Source organism: Monodelphis domestica, chromosome 3 (genome assembly GCF_027887165.1).
Source record: "Monodelphis domestica isolate mMonDom1 chromosome 3, mMonDom1.pri, whole genome shotgun sequence".
In the NCBI taxonomy this organism is placed as follows: Eukaryota; Metazoa; Chordata; class Mammalia; order Didelphimorphia; family Didelphidae; genus Monodelphis; species Monodelphis domestica.
This window is the reverse complement of record NC_077229.1, coordinates 262,390,437-262,418,062: the sequence shown is the minus strand read 5'-3', so window position 1 is coordinate 262,418,062 and position 27,626 is coordinate 262,390,437. Positions and strand designations below refer to the sequence as shown.

Here is a 27,626-nt window from a genome sequence, read left to right as displayed (position 1 = left end):
TCTCCAAGGATGCCTGAGGACATTTCTCACATGACTCATTCCTCTGCCCTGCAGCCCAATGGGAGTGCTTCCTCCCTCCTTTGTTTGGGGTAAGGCAGGAGGTTCACATGTGGTGTGAGGGTTGCATTTGGGTGCTCAGTCTCTAAGTTCTCTAAAAGGTTCACCATCACTGGTCTAGAATAAGTCATTTGTTAGGATAGTTCACTATTGCTTGGTAGCACTTCTCTGTCAACTCCCTATCTCTAAATGTTTGCCTTCACTTTTAACTAGAGCTGGACTGAGGAATTCTGCCATCTGATATAAATTCAGTTGTTGCTTTGTGTGTGTGTGTGTGTGTGTGTGAAAGAGACAGACAAACAGGACAGACAGACAGAGAGACAGAGACAGAGACAGACAGAGAGAGACAGAGAGAGAGAGAAAGAGAAAATTTGGTGGGGAAGGAGGACAGTCCATGTTAGAGGGATACAATTGTGCCATGCAATTCTCAGAAAAAGACTGGGTTGAGGAGAGGAGCAAGAACCTTGTAGAACCATGAAGTCTAGGTCAGGCAGATGCCAGTGGGATTAGGGACCAAAGGATCATCACAGAGAGCATGCTTTGGTTACTGTCACACTGAGGAAAAACCCAAGTTTCTTAGCTCTACTTATTAAGGTCTTGCTTTTCAACCCTTAGCCTGTTAAGGTAAGGTAGCTATTTTGATTTTCTGGGAAGATCTATTTCAGTATAGTAGAAAATTAGATTAAGATTCAGAAAGCCGAGGTTTTCATTTATAGTAGAGTCTTAATTAGTCTGGAATAAGAGGAGCTTTACCCCTAGGCACAAAACATTTGGGAAATTATTTTTTTAGAAGATTGTGCTATGTAAAAATTGACTATATTTACCTTTTTTATTATACATTTAAAATTTATCAGAATAGAAATGACTAGGTTTATCAGCTTACTTATAAACAGGTAGTGAATATTGATTAATTTCCTGTTTTGTACCAGGGACTGTGCTAAACACTAGGGATACAGAAGGAGGCAAAAGATTGTCTTTGTCCTTAAAGAGCTTACAGTCTAATAAAGGAGACAATAAATAAACGTGTTCCAAAAACTATATAAAGGATAATAGGAAATCATTAAGAGAGTGAAAAGCACTATAGAATTATGAGGTATTGGGAAAGACTTCCTATAAAAGATGAACATTTCATATTAACAAAATAATAATTTGTTGAAATAATAAGCTAAATTGTGTGCTTCCCTGTCCTACCTTCCCCAGGAGCCATACCTTAAATGAATTTTCCTCTAGCCCACCTTTGACCAGATTCCCCCCAATGTGGTGAATTCCTTAATTTCTAAAGGTAGATTTTTGTCTTTCTACCAAGGGTAGTACTCCAGAGAGTGCCAATTGGCAGAGCTCTCCCTACTTGCTCACCTAAGTTAGTTGAAATTATTTTTGGTATATGTAACTGGGCATGGAGTATGTTCAGATTTGCGTTTCCTGACTGTACAGAGAACATGCAGCTGTTATCCAAGTGCTAACGATTAACTATGTGGCAGCTTAGGAGAAGCCCATATTTTGTCTTTTCCAGTGGTTTCCCCACAGAAGTCAGTTCAAAGGAGTTAGGGTCATAAAGGAAAAAAAAATTCTCTAACAGATCAACAGCAGGTGCTTGAATATACTGAATCACCATTTCTTCTGGTTTGACAGACAATGGCGAGGCTCTTCATCACTGCATGGTGTGTGCTTCTTATGTATGACCAGAAGGTTGCTCTTTCCAAGCTTCCATGTGGTTGATAGGGAACAGACAAAGAACATCTGTGCCTACTCTGTATGACCCACGAAGAAGAAGAGATATGAGCATGCTACATGCCCGTGCTAATTATTTTCACATCATGAGTTACAAAATTGATTTGAGGTTGCGTTTTGAGTTGCTTGTCCCAGGCACCAAGATTACTAAAAAGATCTTTGCCATTATTAACTAGTCATTTGACCTTGAGATATTTGACATTGGATTAAAAGATCTCTTAAGGGTTCTGCTAACTCTAAAAGTATGTGACTCTCTCTTTGTAATTGAGCAGAAGGTCATAGGATCATTTATTTAGAGTTGGACAGGATCTCAGAGACTGTCTAGTCCAATCCCTTCATTTTACAAATGAAGAACTTGAAGTCTACAGAGGTTAAGTGATTTGCCCAAGATCACACAGATTGTAAATAGCAGACAGGATTTGAATTCACTGCTCTGACTATTAAGTAGGTCTGGTGTTCTTTCCACTGGTGAGAAACCAAGCAAATTTTGTCTCCTAGACAAAGGTTGGTTCATCTATTAAAATGGATATGACTAGAAGAAGAATAAAAAACATAACTGTTCATTGTTGGTAGTGCATTCCCTGTGTAGGAGGGGCATATAACCTAGGAGAAAGGGTAATGTTTTCCCTGGTTAAAAAACATTAAAGACAAAACAGAAATAGAGGTCACAGTAAAGAATGAAGTAAAACTAACCTGTTGTCATAGAAAATATCCTTTTGTTTTCTTGTACTTTGCCATTTCCCTTTTGTTTTCATGATCCACGGACTTCTACCATGTAGAACTGTTAGGTAAGATAATCACAACATTCATCATTTTAGCTTAGTAAAATCTTTATCATTTATTACCCATAATATTTGGAAAAGGTCTTCTGTGGCTGGTTGTGGGTAGACTTATGAAATATGACAGACTCTAGAGATCCATTCTGAAGGAACCTCAAAAGACCATCTAGTCATGTTGTTGTTCAGTCATTCAGTTGTGTCTGACTCTTCATTACCCTCTTGGCAAAGATACTCCAGTGGTTTGCCGTTTCCTTCTCCATCTCACAGTATTTAAATAGAAATCTCTCTACAACATATTCCTCTCAAAGTGCCAGTGGCTGAGAAGTTGTCAGGTAGAACAGAAAGACCATTGGTTGGTGAATCAGAAAACCCAGATTCCAGTTGTGGTTCTGCCACTCTAAGTGTAGTGGACTTCCTGGGAAGGGAGGTGGGGATCTCTAGAAGTATAGAGGCAGAGACTGAATGAACATTTGTTAGGTGTATCATTGAAGGTTCTCCTTTTAAGTCATGGGTTGGGCAAGATTTTTTCTTTTTTTCCTCCATATTATATATCTATATAATTTTTAATATTTTCTGACATTTTGCAATCCATGTTCTCACCTTTCCGGCCACCCCTTCTGACTCCCCAAGAAGGCAGGTAATATGATATAGGTTGTTCGTATATTATTATGTAATACATATTTTCATGGTTGTCATGTTGAAAAACAAAATACATATCATTTACATTAGAGAAAAATTCATGGAGGAAATAAAGTGAAGAATGGTTTGCTTCAATCTGCATTTGCATAGCTCCACCAATCTATGGTGGTAGATACCTTTTTTTTTTTGGTCATATATTCCATGTAGCTGTCCTGGATCCTTGCTTTATTCATAAGAGTTAAGTCATTCACAGCTGATCATCATACACTATTGTTACTCTGTACAACATCCTCCTGCTTCGGCTCACTTAGCTTTGTATCACTTCATATATCTTTCTAGAATTTTTTGTGATCCTCCACTTTATCATTTCTTATTGTACCAGCAGTATTCCACTATAATCATATACCACAATTTGCTCAGTAATTCCCCAATTGATGGGCAACACTTCATGTTTCAGTTCTTTGCCCATAGTAAAAGAACTGCTGTAGTCATTTTTATACAAGTAGGTCCCTTTCCCCAAGTTTTTTAGTCTCTTAGGGATACAGATATAGTAGTGGCATAAAGCTGGGTCAAAGGGCATGCATAGTCTTATGGCCCTTTGAGCATGGTTCCAGATTGCTTTCCATAATGGTTTTGTCAGTACACAGCTCCACTAATACTGTGTTAGTGTCCTAATTCTTCCATACCCTCTCCAACATTTCTCATGTTCTTTTTTCGTCATGCCAGTCAGTGTGATAGGTATAAGGTGGTATATCAGTTGGGCTAGATTTTCTGTGGGTTCCTCTCCCACTCTGAGGTTTGGTGATTTTGAGGCCTCATCTATAAAATGAGGAGCTTGGATTAGAATTTTTTTTAATTGTCCTGACTAATTTTAAAATTAATATTCAACTCAATTAAACATTTATTAATTATCTACTTTGTCCAAAACAAAATGTAAGATACTGAGGATTCTAATGTGAAAAACAATGTGGTTCTTACCCTCTAGGAGTTTGTAGGGTCAGACAATCATCCAGCCTTTGGCTTCCAAATGGAGTCAGCCATTGAAGTATTTTGAGCAAGAGAGGGACATGATCAGATGTGGGTTTCAGGAAGACTATTTTGGTATCTGTGTGAGGAGAAAAGGGTCTAGAGAATTGGGAAATCTCAGGGAGAAAAAATGAAATCCTGAATCCAAGATGGTATAAACTGGAGAATGTCTAGAGGAAGACTGTGAAAGTTCCTAAGATTATTACATGAGAATATCAGTTGAAAGAACTAATATTGAGACCAAAAAAAAAAAGAAGACTTTGGGTCTTCATGAAGTTCCTAAGATTATTACATGAGAATATCAGCTGAAAGAACTAATATTTAGATAAAAAAAGACTTCAGGTCTTCATGAAGTTCCTAAGATTATTGCATGAGAATACCATTTGAAAGAACTAATATTTAGACCAAAAAAAAAAAAAAGAGAAGACTTTGGGTCTTCATGATAACTGTATTCAAATATTTGAAGGGCTACAATGGATGTTGTAACAGGGAGTCATGACTGATCAACAATAGTTAGCCTAGTTCCATTTGTTTCAGAGAGTTCACGTAGAAACAATGAATGAAAGCTTTGGAAAAACATTTAAATTTAATATAAGAAAACACTTAATAGTGATAATAATAATATCTAAGATTTTATACAGCACTTTAACATTTACAAAATGTTTTCTAAATATGATCTCCTTTGATCCTCACAACAACCCTCAAGGTAGGTACTGTTAACTCAATTCTATAGAAGATCAAACTGAGGCAGATAGAGTTAGGTGACTTGCCAAGGATTATACAGATAATAAGTGCCTGAGGTTCTAACTTCCCAACAGCTAGAATGATTCAAGGATAGAATTAGGGATAGTCAGGTGATGCAGTACAGGGCCTGAAGTCAGCTAAGTATAATCTTCCTAAATTCAAATCTGGTCTCAGACATTTGTTAGTTGTGTGAGCCTAAACAAATCTCTTTATCTTGTTTGCCTCATTTTACTCATCTGTAAAATGAGCTGGACAAGAAAATGGAAAAATGCTCTAGTATCTTTGGCAAGAAAATGCCCAAATGGGGTCAAGAAGAGTTGGAGACAATTGAAACTACTTGACCAACAACAGAAGTTGTTGATTGGTGAGATTCTTTTTATGTATGGCTTGGACAAGATGGTACCTGAGATCCCTTTCAGCAATCTGTGATTCCAATTATTCTGGGATTCTACCAATTTATGATATACTCCCTCATAGTAAAATTACTAGGCCAAATACTATAAACAGTTTGATGGTTTTTCTCACATAATTCCAAATTTGTTTTGCCAGAATATTTTGAGCAGTTCATAGCTTCACCAACAGTAGAGTAGTTAGTGAGCTTTGTCTTTCCATGGTTCTCCTCTCACTAACTATTCTCACCTTTTTGTCATCCTTGTTGGGTCTGGTTGGGTATGGTATGGAGTTGATTAAAAGAGTTTTACATTGTAATTATTACTAGTGAATTGGAGTAACCTTTCATGTGTCGATTGATAGTTTTCAGTTCTTCTGAAAACTGTTTATCTCTTTTGACTATTTCTATATTGGGAGTTATTTAGTATTTTATTTATTATATTATTATTTATTATTTAGTTTATAAAGTAGCAGCTTTAGAACAGAAAATCCCATTACTCAATAGGCATACTAGGTTTCTCATTAAGAAAATGCTAACCTCTCTGTTATAGAGGCCAAGGAACTGTGCCAAAGAAATTTGAGGGCACATGAAGAAGGGTAAAGGCTCAAGAACCAAAGCCAGGAGGTTGCCTCGTAAGGCCTCAGGACTGGCAATGAGGGAACCTAAATTCTAACTCCAACTCTGCCAGGTACTCTATGTTAAAACCTTGGTCAAAGTCCTTGGGCTTCGCTTTTCCCAGACGTAAAGTGACGAGACTTACCTCACCAGGTTGTTGTGAAAATCACAGAAAGTAATATATGCAGACCTTAAAAAGCATGTTAAGTATACATAGCCCTGAGTGACTAGACTAGACTAGATACGGAATAATTAGCCATTCAAACTCTGAGAAATAAATTACTATAAAATTTGTCTGAGAGCATGCAGTTGATGTTGTGAAGAGAAGGAGTTCTGGAGAGGAAAAGTTGAGGAGAGAGACTCTCAAACATCTATCTACCTTTGGAGGAGAGACATAGATCTTAGAAAAAGCATGATTCTCATGGATGGAGAAATCCCTTGAGATGCTATGGGGCCATTACCGAAAAGGCATGCAACTGTGGGAGGGAACAAGTTGGGGATAGGGCAAGGGAAAGAGTTCAATTGGGAAATAACTAACTAAGGAGGAAGCATAACATTGTATAGCTTCTTGTTTTAACTAGTCATTGTTGTTAATTAAGTGCTAAATTTAGGTATTTTTTACTTACTAAAAGACAGAATTTATGCCATAAACTTTGGCACCCTGAGGCACAACCACATTTACCCTACATTAGTTACATTTCTGCTAATGGTCCTTTTAACTCTAACATTCTATGTGTCTAATTTGATGAAAATAATTAAACAAAAAAACCTTTCCATTTGCAAAATTAATTCATTTCTATTAACTTAGGAATATTTTTACTTAATTGACCATAATATAGAAGTTAGATATATTTTAAATTATTTTTGTAATTATTGAATACAATTTTATGTTCCCTCTCAATTAATTTTTCCTTAAGAGAGATTTTGAAATCCATTAAGATATTAGGTTGTTAAGGCTTGCAAATGGATTCATGTTTAATTGTAATGTTTTTCTTAAACGGAAAAAAAAAGGAGTGAATCAGTAATCAAACCTACATATCTTCTAAAATGAGGGCATCAAAATCTTCTGTAAATCAAGACTGAATAAAACCAATATTTTAACCAAATTCATTCTATTGTTTTTAACTGATGAGCTAAAACTTAATTTGGTTGTGTCTTGCAAAATAATTAAAGCTTAGCTGTTAGTGACAGGATATAGCAGGAAGGAAACTCTTGCCTCAAATTAGCTTGTTTTTTTTTTCCTTACTGTGTTACTTATATGAACATTCCTTTCCACCCTTCTGAGCAACTCTGTCTGATTATAGGTCAGCATCATTTCCTCATATGCTCTGAAAGTAATGATGATAGAAGTGAGATTTGAATTTTCTTGACTGATCTTAAAAAAAAATCAGAGCTATCATAATTTTCAAAACTAAGCTTAACTGTTAATACAATTCCTTCAGTCAGAGCTCAACCATTTAAAAGTGAAGTTATCATCAGCATTTAACCTAGAAAACTGGGAGAGTAAATTTCCTTTCATTGACAATATCCAGGACAAATCCTAGACTAAGCCAGTGATGTGTGGATTAAGGGATCTTAATGGAATTCAGCTTTATCATTTATCAAGCTCACCAAGTGAAATGCACGATTTATATGTATTTTTAAATCTTGAGTTGGATGGGCACAGAGCTGGGATTAAGGCTTTGTTGCAGCCTTGATTGAAATTTAATTTCTTGCTTCTTTTTTTCCCCCCTCATTCATTACTCTAAAATGTTCTAAGAATTTCTAAACTCCTCAGAAGGAGAATTGATCTTTAATGAAGCTTTGCTACTTTGGTCTGGAAATCTAAGTAGTGAGTCTCATCACTCTTAAATTAATGACCTTGCTTTCTGCTATGAACTTAATACTCTGAATGCTGATTTGGTGTTTGATTGCTCTCTCTCTCTCACCCTTTTTTTAATCAAAGTATCTTTTCATTTCCTTTTTTACTTCTTTGCAGTCGAGCATGAACTCTGCTTTGACATATCAGCCTCAAAAGGATCTGGCTCCAAAAGCCTTCAATTGATGATCAGCTATTTTTTTTTCCATTGAGGGGCAGGACTAGAAGGAATGGATAAACTTTACAGCATGAAAGAATAGAGTTATTTATGGGGAAGACTTCCTCAATAGCATAATGTATAGAACCCTGGTATTGTTTCTATAACCTTCATTTTAGAGGTTCTTTTAAATCCTTATTTACCTGGGATGATTTAATTATGGTACCATAGGGGATAAATGACAGTAGTTAACATACATATTACATATGACACTTATATTTAATTTATTGTAATATATTATATGTCTTACAAATATATATAATATGTACATTTATTTAATGTATTTTAATATTATATATAACATATATATGGAGAGAGAGAGAGAGGGAGGGAGGAGAGAGAGAGAGAGAGAGAGAGAGAGAGAGAGAGAGAGAGAGAGAGAGAGAGAGAGAGAGAGAGAGAGAGAGAGAACACTTACTATGTGCTAAGTACATTGTGATTATTATCTCATTTTGATCTTCACAAAAGTCCTGAGCAAAAGGTGCTATTATTATCCCCATTTTAGAGATAAGGAAACCAAGGCAAACAGGTTAAGAGACTTTCTCAGAGTCCTACAGCTAGTGTCTGAGTCTAGATCTGAACTCAGGGTCTGTGTTCTATCCATTACATTATTTAATCTACCCCCTGGTTCCATGGATATGCTTCTCTAATCTAATAACCTCGGATTCATGTTTTTAAATGTATAAACTAAAACATAGAGTATTTCGAAGGAAACCATCTATTTTAACATAAGTTATCAAAATATTTTTAGAAACCACTTCATGGACTCTAGATTGCAAACCTCAGCTCTAAGCCAATTCCTTTGACTTCCAGTTAACCAGGACAGGCCTGATAGCTAAGCATCTGGAGTCATAGCTAACTCAGCATCTTCTATTTCATCAGAGCCATGGAGCCCAAGGGAAGCATACCTGCAAATATTACTGCAGACTCATGTTACTCTCTTTCTGGGCCCCCAGCCACAGAGTGAAACCAAGAATCAGGGCCAGGGGCACTGTCATATGGTCTGACTTGGCAGACTCTGAAGGGTCCACACTATTTTAATCACACCCTCCCCTTTTCACAGCTGATTCCTTTCAGTCATGTAACTCTGAAAGCTCTGTCAAAAATACAAGCTCTACGCCAAACTAACTATTTTTTTTTCTATTTTCTTTTTCTTTAAAGTGGAAGTTTAGCCCCTGGCCACACAAGGAGCGAGAGAGGGTCTAACACCCTTAAAATGAGTTGGGTTTGAGCATTAATAATGCTCCTTGGAGATAGCATCCTAGGACTAAGCTTCCCCCTTCCCCTATCTTCCTAGAGCTCTGTGAATGAGGTATTAATCCTCTCCATTTTAGACCAGACTCATCTAAAAGATGAAAAGGATTTGGCTTGTCTGATGAAGCATTTGTTAAATGAGCCGCTATGATGGTGGTTAAATCAGAAATTCTATGATCAGCCAATCTCACAGAGGATCTTAGTAAAATACTCCTTGGGGGCTCATTAGGCAGATAAATGTCAAAATATAATAACAAAGAAGCAATTAAAAATAAATAGGAAGCTCAAATAGCCTCCTGTGCTGTTCCTTGCTGTTCCTCTCAAGTCAGATGGCAATCAGAGCCCAACTCCCTGTTCAGCTTAACAAGCATTTCTTGAGTATTTCTTGGGTGCCTAATAGTCAGTAATATAAATTATGTCTCTATCTATATCTATATCTTGACTTCTGCCCTCAAACTGCTTTCTCTCTAGGTGAGGAACATATAGAACACACAATCTGGCATTTAGCACAATGCTTGGCACATAGAAAAGGTTTAATAAATGTTTATTGACTGACTTGCAATTAGAACAGGAATTCTTAAACTTATGGTGTATTGGAAACACTTTGGCAGTCTGGTGAAGCCAACTGACCCCTTCTCAGAATAATGTTTTTAAAGACCTAAAATAAATATGCAGGACTACAAAGGAAACCAGTTATCTTGAAATACATTTATCACAATACTTAAAAAAAAGAACAAGTTTACAGACCCTAGGTTAAGAACTCTTGAATTATAGAGTAACTCCAAGGCAGCAAACTAGTCAGTGTAGGATAATGTCCTTTATTGTGTATACAAATTATAATTGTAGGGGGAGATAAGGAAAAATTATTGTGTGTGGTAGGGTTAATTAAAGGAGGCTTCATAGTGGTATATTTTGAGGGGATTTCTCAAGGTAAGAAGTGACTTAGTTTGAGAAAATGGAACTCAAGAAGGTTTTGGGCAAAGGGAACAGTGCATCCAAAGCACTACTAAGTGAAGGGGGGGAGGTATTTTAGAGACTGCACAGTAGAATGTAAGCATAATGGAGAGCAGAGAGTTTATATATATTTATATATCCCCAGCACATAGAATGCCTGGCCCTTAGTGAGAATCCAGTAATTGAGTGTTGATTGATTAGTATTTGCCTACTTATAGTGGATGATTCATTAAAGCAAAGCTGGGTCATACAAGGCTGTATCAATAAGATGGGACTAGTTGATGGAGTCGTGAAATACCAGGCAGATAAAAGTGAAGCAAAAGACACAATTATATGATTTTTCTCTCTCTCTCTCTTTCTTTCTTTCTTTCTTTCTTTCTTTCTTTCTTTCTTTCTTTCTTTCTTTCTTTCTTTCTTTCTTTCTTTCTTTCTTTCTTTCTTTCTTTCTTTCTTTCTTTCTTTCTTTCTTTCTTTCTTTCTTTCTTTCTTTCTTTCTTTCTTTCTTTCTTTCTTTCTTTCTTTCTTTCTTTCTTTCTTTCTTTCTTTCTTTCTTTCTTTCCTCCCTCCCTCCCTCCCTCCCTCCCTTCCTTCCTTCCTTCCTTCATTTTGCTGCCAGAACAGCTTGAATTATACCTCCATTTTTTTGTTTGAGCAAATTTAACATTTACATTTAACTTAATCATTGTGAATAGTAAGCTAATAAAATATGCATGAAGAAATGCTTAAATTACACACATTGTGTGAAGAAAAAGGAATGAAAAAGATTGTCCTTAAATTTCTTCTCAGGCTTCAAAAAAGACCACATCTTTACCTAAAACCAATAACAAGCCTAAACAATTATGCTAAGTTCAATTTTGCTTCCTCTACTTTCCCTAGCAACAAAGGTTTCTTTGACTTGGCCTAAGTATGCATATACAGGTGGCTGACAGACAACAAAACTAAAATCAAGTGAAGTCTTGACTTACCTTAAGCAAACACAGAGATAACTTATTATATCTGTTGAAGAGGAAGTCAAGAGTCTTTTGTATTCCAAATGTCTTCTCTACAGTTAGGTGCCTTCCAGCTAAGATCTAAGTGAATTAACAATAAAGAGCAGTATTTTTCTGAATCAAGGAAAATTTCAGAATTCAGAGTAAAAGGTAAAAAATCTCTCTCTCTCTCTCTCTCTCTCTCTCTCTCTCTCTCTCTCTCTGTCTCTGTCTCTGTCTCTGTCTCTCTCTGTCTCTGTCTCTGTCTTTCTCTGTCTCTCTCTCTGTCTCTCTGTCTCTCTCCCCCTAAAATCTAGGCAGAAACAGAAATGATAATGATGATATTTTAGAGATAATGATAATTAAACTTATATTTGTATCTTTCTTTGCATAAGTTTTGTCTCCTACTTAGAATGATGCCTCTGCCTCTGGGAATCTCTAAAAGTCAGTTTGAGTTCCAGCTCAGTTGTTATATTCTTCAAGAGATCCTTCTGGATTCTTTGTTAGTTCTTCCTGCCAAAGTTGCATTTCTGAACAGTTTCCTCAAAGTCTAGGGCAATTGTAAATTATTGAGGGTTTAAACTGCACTAGAATTTTGGGACATCCTCTATTTTATATATACATATATATATATGTATACATACATATTGATTTCTTATATAAACATTATTTTTCACTTTCCTCTCAATATAATGGAAGGTCCTTTGGAGCAGATTTCATTTCATTTTTGTCAATTTTCTCCCCTATATCTAACACAATGCCTGGCATATAATAGGAATCTAATGAGTTTTTGTAAAATGGAATTGAATTTGACCCTTGAACCAAACCTGTGAGATAGAGCAGATATCATAGTTCTAATTTAGTTCATTTTTCAGAAGAGAAAACTAGGGCTTAGGGAGATTAAATGACTTGCAGAAGGATTTGAACTCAGGTCTTCAGACTTCCAAGTCTTAAACTCAAACCTCTAATACCACATGATCTCTTTTGGTCCTATTTCAAGCTAAAACCAGAAGTAGCAACATAAATGTTTAAGCAATTTTACGAACCCTACTTTTAAAGTGAATACATGAAATTGTCCAATGTACTTTAGTATTAGCATTATTACTATTAACTTTTTTAAAGCTTAGTTTTCCCTTTAGCATTTAGAACATGCTTAAACCCAACAGGCCCAGAGAGATCAAGCCACCGCTCTGACTTACATCTCCTTAGAAGGGTTTCATTGCTGTCTTTGCTTCTTTTTTTCTTCTTTTTTTCCCCCCTAAGCTCATGCTAATTGCCTGCTCAACTGAGTTACCCAAGAAAAGCTGAGATGGTAAAGTTATATCCAGGCTCTCTGTGACCTGCTTGCAATGAAGACACATATCAGTTCAATAAAGCTCAGACAGAATGACAGTGACAGCTGCCTCATGGCATTCAGCATGAAGTGAGCAGATCTATTTAGCAGTTCCAGGACCAAGTGTTTCATTACAGCCCGGCTGCTCTAAGAGAAACAACCTAAACCCAGCCTAAAGTGCTCCACTTCATCATTTGCCACAGGGCCCGAGTCGCCACTCAAGAGTACCTCTACCTTGATGGTTTTGCTCTTCTTGACTTTTTACACAAACTTTCTCGGAGCTGAAATACCCAGTCAACACGCTGTTTGTTCAGACTTCCCACCTGCAACAGCTTTTGGGCTGGCGGAGGAAGGAGAAACTCTCAGCCCAGAAAAGTTTGCTGTAGGACCTAAGGAGCAGAGAAAGTGTCATGGGGGCCAGACAGTCCAGTGAGATCTTCAAGAACAAGGAATCCAAGGGAATATTGTTCCTAAAGAACAGGCAGAAGTTTTCTCAATGGGATGACGTCCTTCTGGGAAAGGACCCAAGGTCGTTGCTGAAGCGCGGCATGAACTATATCAGCTTCAGTTTGGTCACTAAGGGCATGACTAACATTCCCGACTTTCTTTGGAGACTGACCGAGGTCCAGAAGCTCAACTTTTCCCATAACCAGCTCAAGGAAGTCCCCTCAGAGATGGGGAGACTGACGAGAATTGTGGTGCTGAATCTGAGTGGGAATCGCATAAAGAGCCTGCCCAAGGAAATTGGGCAGCTCCAGAGCTTAAAGGTCCTGTTTCTGAACATGAATTGCCTGACAGAGATGCCATCTGAGCTGAACCACTGTAAGAACCTGGAAGTCTTGAGTTTGTCCCACAACTTCATCACCCACCTCCCCTGCATCTACTCAGAACTTTCCAAATTGAAGAAACTGAATCTGAGCAACAACCACTTTGCTCACATCCCCATCTTTGTGTTCTCGCTGAAGGAGTTAGATTTCCTTCACGTAGGTTCCAACAGGCTGGAAAATATTGCCGAGAGCATCCAGAATCTGACAAATTTACAGATTTTCATCGCGGAGAACAACAACATCCACTCCTTCCCGAGGTCTCTCTGCTTGGTTACAACACTTGAGCTGCTCAACTTGAACAACAATGATATCCAGACACTTCCTGATGAACTCTACCAGCTCAATCGATTGACCAGGATCGCCTGGAATCCCATGGACAAAGGACTGCATATTTCTCAAAACCCTCTCGCCAAGCCTTTGCCAGATCTGATGGAGGGGGGACTAGACGTGCTTTTCAACTATCTGAAGGACAAAAAGCACGGGTGATTTGTCCAGATGAAACGTGGCTATGGACCCCTCATCCACACTCGTTCCCACTGGTGCACTTTCCTGGTCTTCCTTCTTAGGGTTTGCAAATGCTTTTATTTCAAACTTGCTGAATAATCATCGAATGTGAGTGAACTGTTCTACGGGGATCATTTATTTTAGATTTGTGCTGATCATTGCTTTTGTTTCTTATAACCTCTGTAAGCTATTAACTCTTTCTGCCTCTACATTTTAAATCACCTTTGTTTTTCCTCTCCAGGAAAACAAATGAATTCTTCCTAAAAATCAGTTTGTAGACTGGGAATCTTTGAGCCTCAGTTTTTCCATGAAAGGTAGATCAGGACCAGAATAGATCTGATGCTGGCCTGTTCTCACCAGAATGTATCACTGACCAAATCAGGCAAACTAGCTGCTGACATTTTTAAGCAGTCCTAAAGTCTAAGTTGGCATGACAACATTTGATAAGCTGTAATACAATATGGTTACTTACCCATGTTAGTCGAAGGCAGAGAGGTAAAATGTAGCTCCTAGAAAATATAACAAATTCATTTTAATGAAAAATTTCAACCTAGTCTCTCCTCCCACATCCTCAAACTTCTAGAAACAAATTCTAACCATCAACCAAATTGCCTCATTCTGCTATTGTCAGGGCAGGAGGAAGAGCCACTCCCTCCAAGAGGCATTTTCTGATTCCCTTAGTAATTAGTGACCCTCATTCAAATTACTTTGAATGTATTTTGTACATATTTTGTGTCTATGTGTGCACATGATTTAGCCACCCTATTCACTCAGCCCTTGTAGAATGTAAGCTTTCTGTGGGCAGAAACTATGTTATTTTCTGATTTTTATATTCCTAGTGCCTTGCATAGTGTCTGCCCATAGTAGATGTTTAATAAATGTTTAGTGAATGGTATTGAATTATTCAAAGAGAATAAATATTCCCTTTCTAATTGAGAGGTAGCTGTATTTTCCACCTGCCTTTCAAGGATGAGTGTTTTAAAAACTAGAAGATCACATTTGTAAAACATTTTGAAGGCACTGCAAAAAAAATGTGATGGACTTCTATTATAGAAGAAAACAGCTGTCAGTTGATCAAGGACACAGGGATAAGCAGATCCACTGTTCTTATCAGAGAAGCCAATGGAGTCTAAAGCTCAGCTGTCAGTCAGGGACACTTAAAATATTAATGTTTCATCTTCCAGGAGAGAAATACCTAGAAGAAAACAGTTAATGAGAAAAGGACTGTATCTTTGGATCAATAAAAGGCCAGTTCTACTAACTAGATGGTTGACTATTTGTCAATAATTAGATCCTATTAATATTAGGATTTGTGCCAGTATTGCCTATCTTCTAACTCTCTCTTTGCTTCAGGTGATGGCAGATTCTTTTAAAGTCTCTGCACAGGTATTTGTGAAATGGTTGTAGCAGTAAAGGTGTTTTATCTTTAAGAATGTAAGAGCTGGGGCAGGTAGGTGGCTCAGTGAAAAGAGAGCTATCCCTGTAGAACAGGAGGTGTCCTGGATTCAAATCTCGTTTCAAATATGATTCAAAGCTTCATTGCTCATCCTTTACCACTCTTCTGCCTTGGAACTAATACTTAATATTAAGTCAAAGATAGAAGGCTAGAGTTGAAAAAAAAGTATTTAAGAGCAGAAGCCTGATTCCTTTAGTGTACTCTAGGACCACCACCCTCCCATAAGTTATGAGGGTAATTGTGGGCAAATTATTTGGACGTTCTGAATTTAAATCATAGAATGATGTACTTAGAGCTAAAAGTACCTTAAAGGATCATCTAATCTAGAGGTATCAAACATGCATGGCCTGAACCAGTTTAACATGTTGTTGGGAAGTAGTTAACAAAATAAATAAAAATATAAAAGAACATAGATAATGTTAACATTTGGTTTTCTTTTCTTCTCTTTTTTCTTTTTAAATCCTTACATTCCATCTTAGAATCAATACTGTGTATTGGTTCCAAAGTAGAAGAGTAGAAAGGTCCAGGCAATTGAGATTAATTTAACTTGCCCAGGATCACACAATTTCTGAGTCCAGATTTAAACCCAGGACCTCCTCTCTCTAATTCTGGCTCTCAATCCATTGAACATCTAGATGCCCCCAATATAAGGCTTACTAAGCAAGGTGCCAGCAGAGGCCATTATGTGTAGGTTAGTGGTCCCCATTTTTTCTTTGACACCTCTAATCTAGTTCAACCATTTATTTTGTAGATGAGGAAAATGAAGTCCAGGGAAGAAAAGTGACTTTATTATGTCTATTTGTGTAGATTCCATCTTGGGAGTCTAAGAATTGCTCAAAACAAACTAAATTATTCCTAATAACCCAGTGCTTGGCACATAGTAGATGCTTAATAAGTATTTATCAACTGAATAAAAAGTGATAAAACAGTTTTCCCCCAATAGACCCAAGAGTGTATCATTAAAAAAGATCATGGTGGTGGGAGGTGGAATTCAGGCCAATTTTTGCTGTTATCAACAGAACATGCAATTCCAGTAACACATTCATACATAAGCTCTTACACTGGAGTCACTGTAAATACAGTGTACTGTTAGCAAAGTTTAGAGAAGTACCAGTGGATTTGGTGTTGGATAACTTAGTTTCAAGTTCTGTCTGCCATTTATTAACTATAGGAATCTGGCCAATTAGCTTTATTTCTCTTGGTCTCAGGTTCTTCATCTACTTGAAATAAAAGGGTTAGATTAGATCAAGTTTCTGTCAGCTCTATTGTAGACCTATGAAATTCTTGTAATCCACAACCACACTCAGTTCTTTTACTCCATGGATTTAAAAAAACCAGGTGGAAATATGCTTCCATCTCGAAAATCCTACCAAAGCAAACTGCACCATTAGTCTTCAGAAACAATGAGGATCATCTACTCAATAATAATAGCTAGCATTAATAACATATTTAGGTTTGCTATAGATAGTATTGCATATGATCCTCTCAACAACTCTGTGAGGTAGGTGCTCTTATTATCCCCATTTTGCAAGTAATGAAGGTGAGTTTAAGAGAGGTTCAGTGATTAGCTAGAGATCACATAGGTAAATGACCAAGGCCAGGTGTGAAGCCAGCTCTTCCTGATTTCAAAGGTCAACATTCAGTCCATGGTGCTCTGTGGTCTCTTAGATCTTAACTACTGCACATGAAGCCTTCTGAGAGAGTAGCTAGATGGGGCAGTAGACAGAGCACCAGACCTGAAGTTGGGAAGACTCATTTTCCTGAATTAAAATCTAGCCTCAGATACTTATAAGTTTCATGACCCTGGGCAAGCCACTTAACTCAGTTTCTCTTAATTTTGTTGTCTGTAAAGTGAGCTGGAGATGGAAATGGTGGACAATTCCAGTATCTTTGCCAAGAAAACCCCAAATAGATCACGAAGCATTGGGCATGACTGAAATGAATGAACAACAACAAAAGCCTGCTGGGGTAGTGTTAGTTCATACCCATTGCTCAAAGAATCATCTGGACTTCTGTTTGCTTTCCATGACCTTGCTGTAGGCAGAGGACCAGCCTGGGACACAGTCCTATGTTTCCCCAGTTGGACAGTCACATTTATTTTCTCTCCCTGCTTTCCAGCTATTTGATCCAGGAACAGTAACTTTACTCCAGGGAAAGAACATAACAGTATTTTGAAGGTGACCTAAGAGCTTACACCTATTATCAGAAGCACCAGCATCCATCCAGTTTTTAACTTGTCTTGATGCCTTTCAAAAATAGGACTCCATGATTTCTTTTATTATTGTTTGTATTAAGCAACATCATAAAAGTAATATCATGTTGCCAGATGGGCTTTCAATATTGATCCTTTGTGACCGTTCTTCATGAAACGGTCCTATCGATAAAGAGACAGTACAAAGCCAAGGCTGGTTCATGTACCTAGCTATTCAAAACACAAATTAGGAGGAGATCTGAAAAACAACCTTCAGATGGGCTCCTCGGTGCTGTCAAACCTTAGAATTCACTGACTGGCTGGGAAATGTTGCTCGCTTATCATCTGTGGTTATAATTTTGCAAGCAATCAAATAACTCATAGATACTTGGGCTGTGCTTTCTAAAGGCATCAAAGTTGAGAGAATGGCAGCATTAGTTTTCAAACCCAGGCAGGGGAAGAAGCTGAGCTAATTGGGTACTTGACAGCTGAGGGAAGGGATGTTAGATACTCAAATTCTTGCTGGGGTATTGGGGCTTTCATGCCACTTGGCTCTCAGTACAGAGACATTTAGGGGAGGATGGGATGCTCAGAAACACCTTTTGAAGCATCCACAGCATACAAGCTCACAATTAGGAAGAAATCCTGTGCTTCTAGCAAATGAGGAAGGCTTTGAAAAGACCCATCTGTTTGGAGAATAATACTACTAGATGAATAAAGAGGCTGTGTATCAGAAAGAAAAGTACAGTCATTATGTGACTTGTTGACTTAATAAATGGTTAATGGAAAATATACTGCATAACCAGGCTTTCCTTAATAGACCTTTTTTTTTTTTAAACTCCAGTAGTAGAAGATGGAGTGACTGCAGCTTTGTGCACCTGTATTTTAGAATAAAGTTCTGCTTGCTCTGGAAAGAGATAAGGGAGGAAACAGTATAATTATTTGTAGAGACACATTAAGCCAATTCTTTTTATTTTTTATTTTGGCAATGGATTATTCCATTTTTAAAAGTCTATCTCAATAAGTTCCAAATCACACACTTAATATGCATGTCAATGTTCATGCATTTAGAGGTGAGAAGAAAAGTAGATGATGGTGACATTTGTCATCCCATGACATCAATAGACATAGATTCTGGAACTGTGGTTATCATTCAATGTGACTTACCTAGTTTGCTTTCTGCAGTAACAGCCATGGGTGAAGGGCAGGGTATGCAAATCAATCCACTGAGGCTCTGCATAGTGACCGAATATCATGTGACCCAGTGTAAAGATTAAAATTTAGGGAATATATGGGGAGACTGAGGCAGGTAGAAATTAGTTTCTCTCTGCAAGGAGTATTATATTTTTTAGAGGTTTATTAAAAGTTAAGGATTAAAGAAAATACAGGATAAGAAAACACATGTCCAGGCCACAGAGAGGCCTAAACACAACCTCACCTACATTATGGAAAGAGCCACATCTGCCCCAAATGGAAGTCCAAGAGAGCTAAAAGCTTTTGCAATCAGGTTAAATACCTTCTCAATCTTGGCCCAGGTGAGATTACAAAGCATTCTGGGGAAGTGGAGCAAGGAATTGTGGGGATTGAAGTCCAGAGTTCAAGTCCAATTTTACACCAGGAAAACAACCTAAAATAGCAAGGGAAAAGGCAAAATTTGGAAGTCAGATAAAATTAATGAACAAATTTTAAAATGAATTAAATTACAACATTAGCATTTAAAATTAAATTATTCAAGTCAATAACATCCACTTAGTGTACCACTAGTAAATGTTTTTATTTCCAAACTCTCAGAAACAGTTGTTTTAAAATAGCATAGTAATATTCCACATATAGGTCTAACTAATCCTTGACTGATAGAATTATTATTATAAAAATATAATCATGATAAATGTTTAATTAAAATAATATATATATTTAATATATTCAGAAAATATTGGGAAAATGGCACTGAGAGACAAAATTAAGTTTTGTTAACAATTACAGGATTGAAAACAAATTACAGGAGGAAGAGGAGAATCTATAGGTATTTCATTTAAGCTACCTTTTGTATGCAATATGATGAAGTTAAAGTATCATAAAGTATACATTTTTAAGGGAATAGACAGGAGTCATGATTTATGTGACATTAGAGAAATACAAAGGTTATTGGTCTACTTACTGCTTCCCAAACAGGAAACTTCATCTCCTGACTCCATACTTTTCCACTGGTTATCTCCATGCCTGGAATGTTTTGCCCCATCATCAAAACCACTTAGTTTCCCTTGCTTCCTTCAAGAATCAACTTAGATTCCATTTTCTTCAGGAGTCCTTGCCCTGCAGCCTCCTGCTCCATCAACTACTAGTGACTTCCCTCCGAGATTACCTTCCATCTACTCTATGTATATCCTGCATACACTTAATTACATATGGTCTCTCCTTATTAGACTGCAAGCTCTTTGAACATATAGACCAAGGTTTGCTTTTCTTTGCCTTGAACTTAGCACAGTGCCTGGCACATAGGAAATGCTTAATAAATGTTTGTTGAATGACTTTGTCTCCTTAACCAATTACAATACTGAAAAACCCCGATGTTAGATTTGAAGTAGAAATAGCAGATACATTTGCTTTCGCATCAATCACACCTATGGAACTTTCTAGAAGTGAGGGATTATCCATGGCACATTAGAGATAAGACCTTTCCTATACAAAAGAAGAAAGCTGGAAAGACATTTTAAGAACTGCTTATGCCTCTCCTCCCCTCTGTCATTCTGGATGGATAGCAGCATTTCTGTGATGTGCAAGGGCAGAATCTACTTGATCCCACTAGAATAACCCATTTCATAGACTGGGAGCAGCTGGGTGACTCAGTGGATTGAGAGTTAAGCTCAGAGATGGGAGGTCCTGGGTTCAAATTTGGCTTCAGACACTTCTTAGCTGTGTGACCCTGGGCAAGTCACTTACCCCTCCATTGCTTAGCCCTTACTGCTCTTCTGTCTTGGAATCAATACACAGTATTGTATCCAAGACAGAGGTAAGGTTTTTTTTTTTTTTAAAGCCACCTTAGGAAACTATACTACAGCTTTCTGTTACCATTTATCACTCAGGTAGAACTAAATCACTGAAGGACTTTCATGTTTGCGAATAGAATTCTGCCCCAACCCATCTTTCTAATCTCATTATTAATAACATGTATGTATCTCCAGTCCCCAAACCCAACAGTTGGGAACTCTCTTCACATTGGAGGAGATGAACGCCTTGCCCTGCAAGAGGGGCAGAGAGTGGGAAATTGTAGGAGTCTGGCTTCCATGATCTCTGTGTCCATTCTACTTCAATTAATTGTGAGTGGTAATTCTAGATGTCTCTGCCACCCACCTGCCACTTCAACTCAAACACAATAGGATTTGCTCCAGATGGTAGAATCCCTAATTTCTTCAGCAACTTTCCAGTCTTGAGATGCTTCCTATTTTATTTTTCTTAAACCTTTACCTTCTTTCTTAGAATCAGTACTGTGTATTGGTTCCAAGGTGGAAGAGTGGTAAGGGCTAGGCAATGAGAGTCAAGTGACTTGCCCAGGGTCACAGAGCTAGGAAGTGGCTGAGGTCAAATTTGAACCTAGGCTCTCATCTACAGGATGCTTCCTAATTTAAAAATTATTTTAATTCTAAACTTTTGTGTCATTTAATTCATTCCTCACCAAATGGGTGCCTCAACTTATGGTCATAATGCGAGCCTAAGGAGGAAAAACAGTAGCCATGGATGCAAAGTTGTGTTTAGATGCCAATATTTGCTTTTTCCCATTGGGAAAAATATCATTTTAATTTGGGTCTCAAGCTCAATAATACAGATCGATCTAGGGTTTTGATGTAAGGGTTCTGGGAGTTGAAAGACAAAATGAGCTGCTAGATTCTATTAGGTTGAAGGATCAGCCAGAGCAATTCTGCTTGAGTATGTTGGCTCTCCTTGTAAAAAGCAATCATCAGAGGACCTGAGTTCTAGTCCTACCTCTGCTACTTATTACCTGTATGACCTGGGTAAAGTAACTTCACTTTTTTTGAAGTTTATGAAGTTGATGGATCTTAGTTTCTTCATGCATAAAACAAGACAGGTAGACCAAATGATCTTCAGGCTCCCTGTTCCCATAGTCTATTTTCCTAGAAAAAAAAAAAAACTGATCCTAGCTCACTAATACACTAAATATTTATTTAAAGTATATATTTATGTATAAGTATATATTTAAAATATAACAGTTTCCACCCTCATCAGTAGTAAAAGACAGACAATGCCCTAAAACATATTTTAAAAAGCTCCCCATAAAACCCATACTCTCTGCTCCCCATTCACAGGCACACATAGTAGAGTCAACATCACTGTGAACTTTCAAAGGTTGTTTAATGAAGCTGAAAATTAGCTCTCCCGTTGACATTTCTTGTCACTTTGCCTTGCATTCTTCAATTTCTGATATTTATCAAGGTTATTAGAAATGTTAATATATGTTATAGGCAACCCTCCAAAATGAATATATTTTAATATGGAGTTCAAATTGGAACTTGCCTCTAAATAGTAGAGTAATCATTCACTTACCCAGAGGTCATCTATCTGGTGATTTCAATTATCTGGAATGCAGTTGAAAATATAGAAGTAATTCCTTCCCCACCAAAGAGAGGAGCCAAAATTACAAAGACCCTGAGTATTTGGTGAGCCTCTTTGAACTCATTTCCTCTTAACTCTTATTTTTTTTTAACCCTTACCTTCCATCTTGGAATCAATACTGTATATTGGTTCCAAGGCAGAAGAGTGGCAAGGACTAGGCAATGGGGGTTAAGTGACTTGCCCAGGGTCACACAGCTGTGAAGTGTCTGAGATCAGATTTGAACCTAGGACCTCCCATCTCTAGGCCTGGCTCTCAATCCACTGAGCTACCCAGTTGCCCCCTTAACTCTTATTCTATTGACAGAGTCTTAACAAATTTTGTTATCTGGATTCCCAGCTCACAGCAGATTAAGAATAGGAAATTAGAAGGGGCTGGAGAACATAACTAGGGGCAGGCACAGTTATAAGAAGTTTTTTTTTTTTTTTAAACCCTTACCTTCCATCTTGGAGTCAATACTGTATATTGGCTCCAAGGCAGAAGAGTGGTTAGGGCTAGGCAATGGGGGTCAAATGACTTGCCCAGGGTCACACAGCTAGGAAGTGGCTGAGGCCAGATTTGAACCTAGGACCTCCCATCTCTAGGCCTGGCTCTCAATCCACTGAGCTACCCAGCTGCCCCCTTATAAGAAGTTTTGACAGTGAGGGAAGAAGTAGGAAAATAAAGTAGAAACAAATGATCAACTGATGAACTCACAGCATCCAGGGACCACTTAGTGAAGGGCCAATGGAGCATACACACTCAGCAACTCCAGATCCCAGATCTACTGTTCTCCCAACCAAAAGTAAAGTTATTGCCTCTCCACCCATGCATGTGATTGCTCCCAATCCTGGTTTCTCTCAAGAAATAGGTTTCAAGATCTTTCCCTTTAGCCTACTGCTATACAAGATATCACAATGGGTAGAGCACTAGATTTAGAAACAGAAAGATTCAGCTTCATGAGTTCAAATCTGGACTCAGACATACTAGCTATATGACCTGGGCAAGACACTTGCCCATATTTGCCTCAGTTTCCTCATCTATAAAATTAGCTGGAGAAGGAAATGGCAAACCATTCCAGTATCTTTGCCATGAAAACCACAAATCCAAGAGAGTTGGATACCACCAAAAACAACTAAACAACAACATATATGGAAGACAGAAACTACTTGACCCAATATCAGTAAGCCATCTTAGAAAAACACATTTCAGCTATCTTTTATCATTTGGCATTCAAATTGGTAGGGACTAAGTCAGTAAAAGTTTCTATGTTCAGAAATAGGTCTCAATCTGTCTTTCCTACCTCATTATCAATAACATATTAGCCCTAGTCCCAAAGTTCATTGGTATGAGACTCTCTCTTCATTAGTATACCCAAATATCCTGCCCTGTGTGAGGTGCAGGAAGAATTGGTGAGAGCAGAAGAGCTTTACTGTTTTAAGTCATCTATGAATTCTTTTCAAGCTCTGAGTCACTTTAGGAACTTCTAGCTTCCAGAGAGAAGATGGAAGATGACAACCCCATGTCAGGTTGCTGAAGAAGATTCTAAGAGTAAGTTCATAGGAAAGGAGATAGCATTCTCTATCATGTTCCTTTCCCCAGCTTGTGATACTAGAAACTTCATTTTTGTCATGATCTTCCAGTAGACTAATGATTCTTAAGTTGTCTCTCCTTGACCTGTTTTCTAAATCTTCTGTTTTGTGGATGAGGTGTTTCATATTTTCCTCAATTTTTTCATTCTTTTGATTTTGTTTTATAGTTTCCTGCTGCCTTGTGAAGTCATTTGCTTCTAGTCATTGTATTCTAGTTTTTAAAGACTGAATTTCATCCCTGACTTTTTGATCATCCTTCTCCTTCTGGTTTGATTTTCTTTGGAGGTAATCTTTCATCTCCGTTGCTTCATTTTCAAGCTGGTTAATTTTGGCTTTCAAGCCACTATTTTCTCATTTTAGTTCAGGTGCCTCTGTTTCCAGGTAACTTATCTTGCTTTTTAAATTATTTTGCCAGTTGTCTTCAGCCTCTCTTAATTGTGTTTTGAATTGTATTTTGAGTTCTTCCATAGCCTGTGTCCAATTCAATGGGGTTTCTGTGTTTTTTCTTGGTGTTCCTTGATCCTCCTCTGTTTCATTTACTCTTTGTTCATTGCCTGGATAGAAGCTGTCAATTGTAATTTCTTTTTTCTTTTTCTGTTGTTTGCTCATATTTCCCCCTTCTACCCCCTGTAGTTGCCTGTAGTCTTTCCCCTCTCATTACGTGCTGGCTCTGTGGGTTTGGGTTATTCTATCCTGAATAGACTTCTTCCCTGCTCAGCTGATTGGTCAGGGTGAGCCCTAATGCCAGATCTTCCCCAGCTCTCAGCAGAAACTGAAAAGAATCTGGGTTTCCCACCTTATTATTGAGGTTTTCTGTAGTAATTGCAGCCTTCACCCTTGTAGTTTAGTCAGAAGGTTCTCAGTGGAGTCATTGTGGGAGGGATGTTGGAGCTTGAGCTTCCCTGTCCTCTGAAGGGGGACATTATGACTTCTTATCTGCCCCATTGATAAGATTAAGCCAGGGGGGAGTTGATCTTGCAGAGCTGGATGTGCCCTGAAGCCAAAACCTCAGGGAGGGGCAATATGGAGTGTCTGCAATTGGATTGCCTTCTCTGAGCTTCTCCTCTAGCTGCCTCTCCACAGTCTGTGTTCAAAGCCCTGAGCAAGGCACAGCTGTGCCCACAAGGTACTCCCTCCGGACTAGCACCCTTGCTGGCCCAGAGATTCTAGCCACTGCTGGAGGCTCAGTACTGGAGGTGAGGAAGGGGTCCTGGGACCTTCCTTCTTCTTTCCCTTAAACCCGAGTGTTATAGAATCCAGGCTTTTTGGGGGCATACCTTTTAAGTTGAGTCCAGCATTGTTGAATATTTGGTTTTCAGTCCCTGAGAAGCATTTTGTTTTTAATTGGTGAGGAAGGGTTTTCAGAGGTCTGAACTCTTGCTGCCTCTATGCTGCCATCTTGACCACCTCCAAGTCCACACTAGAAACTTCAGAGAACTTCCCCTTGGGGGAAAAATCTAGCTCTTTCTTTCTATGCCTTTTTGTCTCTCTGTCTCTCAGTTGAGCTGAGTTAATCCTCTCCCAGTGGGAGAGTTCCTTTGCTCTTTATTATCTGGTATATGTTCTCTGTATTTTCTGAATTGTATATAGATATACACACATGCTTTCTCTGATTTGTTTTGCTACTGATTTGGATAAATGGGTTTTGTTTAGTAAGTACTTCATGTGTTCATTGCAAAACTGGTGGTATTTGGTGGAAAGGAAGTCAAGTTTTAGATATAGATCTTGGGGATTTCTTTCCCTCAATATTGAAGTAGTGATCAAAAGTTAGCTTGAACCTGATCACATTCCTTAGACCTACAGTATTTAAAGAAGCAGATAGATATATTTGTAGCCCAAGACCTACTCTCTCTAAGGAGAGTAGAATAGCTTCTAGTCCCAACCTTCTGCTTCCTCTCCTGGCAGAGAATAGAGCTTCCTTTGGAAAAGAGTGAGGGGAGAAGAGACTATTCTATTATGCCTCCCAGCCAAACAGTGACACTCCTATGCTGCATGCATATATTAACAACATTGCTCTTCTTCTCATATTCCAGCCAAAAGAATAGCCTTCTCTCAGTTCCTCATGCCTGGCACTCCATCATTCATCTTTGTGCTTTTGCATTGAATAACCTCTATGACTAAAATGCACTCCCTCCTCAACTCTATAGAATCCCTTTCCTCAAAACACATATAATCTCCCATCTTCTCCCAACATACAAGACAAAGCAACCTCCCAATTGCTAGAGCTATCCCCTTCCAATGTCTTCACATTTAAATATATTTATTCTCCATATACTTATAGATGTAGTTGTTGTCTTGCCCTTTAGAATGCCATCTCTGATATATTGCACAGCATCTACTATATGGGATATACTTAATAAATTGTTAATTGATTGAGAGATTGCCCTGAGTCATCAAGTGTTGTCTGCTATTACTGCAAAGGATTGAATAATAACAGTTGTGGACATTTACAGTGTACTTTAAATTTTGCAAAGCACTTTACATGCATTATCTCTTTGAATGCTTTAAGGTAGCCATAGCAGATATTACTATCTCCATTTTATAGATGAAGAAATAGGCTCAGAAAGAAGTTAAGTTTCATAGTTATAATGTTAGCAAGTATCAGAGGCAAAATTTGAACCAGGTCTTCTTAAATTGAGATCAATATTCTGTTGCAAGAATTTTCAAAACTTTTTGCTCATGCACCCTGATTAATTTTTGTTTTGGTTCCAAGGTAGAAGAGTGGTATGGGCTAGACAATAGGGGTCAATTGACTTGCCCAGGGTCATATAGCTGGAAAGTATCTGAGGACACATTTGAACCTAGGACCTCCCATCTATAAGCCTGGCTCTCACTCTACTGAGCCATCCAGCTGCCCCCACCCTAACTAGTTTTTTAAAAATTAGTAGGGCATCAAATATATGTATACTTATGGCCCTGGCCAATAAAAGCCCAGTCCTGAAAGTATGTGGAAAATTCTTTGTCGGCTATGAATAATACAAGACATGGAACTTTGGAATCTGGATTCAATCATGACTTAGAGGTTCATGTAGTTTGGTGGTGAAAAGTCTTCACCTTTAAACAAGAAGTACTGAGAACTCTGGAGACCAGAATTTAGTGTACCTACAAAGTGATCCAGATACCTATTCTTCCCTCCCCTCGCCCCCCACCTCATGATAAGGAAGGCAAGAACCTTTGTGAGGTGTTAAGTGGAGAGAGTGATGGATAGCAATTACCCATCTTTCTTCATGATTTTCATGAGTCAGTGAACATACAGAACCTTTGCTTCTTTTGGGTTTATTCTTTGATGATCTTAGATGAATGAGTAAACAGAGATGAAATGTTCCAGATTATGACACTGAGAGCCATCAGAGGTCCCCTCTGGAACTGGAGACAATATGAGACCTCTAGAATAAATAGTAACAGTAACTGAGTTTGGTGAGAAGATGGTCCAGTTTAACAAGAGAGTAACTTGTCCCAAACTAATGCCCAGTGATGGCAAACTTATTGGGAACTACTAAAAGAAGAAAAGGATTCCTAAGTTTTGAAGTTCCAAAGCATCCCTTTGTCCCACATATTCCTCATATGCGTGCCTCATCACTTTTGCATTTTATGTCCCAGTCTACTCTTTCCAGACTACTTTAATTTGAGCCTACTCTCCCAAGAGATTTTGTGTATTCAAGAAAAGAGTGTATCCCAGTTTGGAGACTCCTTTGTAACTTCTGTCCTTGCTATACTGTCTCAGTCAATAGCTCTTTCTTTGTAAAAGCTAATTAATGTTGATTGATATTGGGGACCACACTGGATGAGTGCTCATAAGCAACAGCAATGTAACACACAACCCCCTTGGGCAATCTTTAGAAACTGAGGTCAGAAGTCCTCATTTCCCATTACTAGTCCAGTGT

At 38.0% G+C, this 27,626-nt stretch overlaps 1 protein-coding gene and 1 long non-coding RNA gene across 8 annotated transcripts in view; one reads left to right on the top strand and one right to left on the bottom strand.

The window, feature by feature from the left end:
- The window catches only part of LOC103101106 (uncharacterized), a 43,286-nt gene extending 30,729 nt beyond the window's left edge, over positions 1-12,557 (bottom strand). Inside the window, exons 1-3 of the long non-coding RNA XR_464817.3 lie at positions 12,433-12,557; positions 11,231-11,335; positions 2,482-2,569 (exon numbers count right to left, since the gene is read on the bottom strand). This is a non-coding gene — a long non-coding RNA (uncharacterized LOC103101106). The remainder of the gene's footprint in view (positions 1-2,481; positions 2,570-11,230; positions 11,336-12,432) is intronic.
- Positions 1-27,626, top strand: part of LRRC30 (leucine rich repeat containing 30) — a 126,395-nt gene that overhangs the window by 56,198 nt on the left and 42,571 nt on the right. For 4 of the 7 annotated variants that reach the window (XM_007487698.3, XM_007487699.3, XM_056823680.1 and 1 more), the window contains exon 2: positions 12,497-14,014. In XM_007487698.3, coding sequence (XP_007487760.1) covers positions 12,977-13,879 — 903 coding nt within the window. In that variant the 5' untranslated portion in view covers positions 12,497-12,976 and the 3' untranslated portion in view covers positions 13,880-14,014. Of the gene's footprint in view, positions 1-5,917; positions 6,056-12,496; positions 14,015-27,626 lie in introns of those variants that run through there. The other 3 variants (XM_016431686.2, XM_016431685.2, XR_001628881.2) reach the window with 2 other exon arrangements.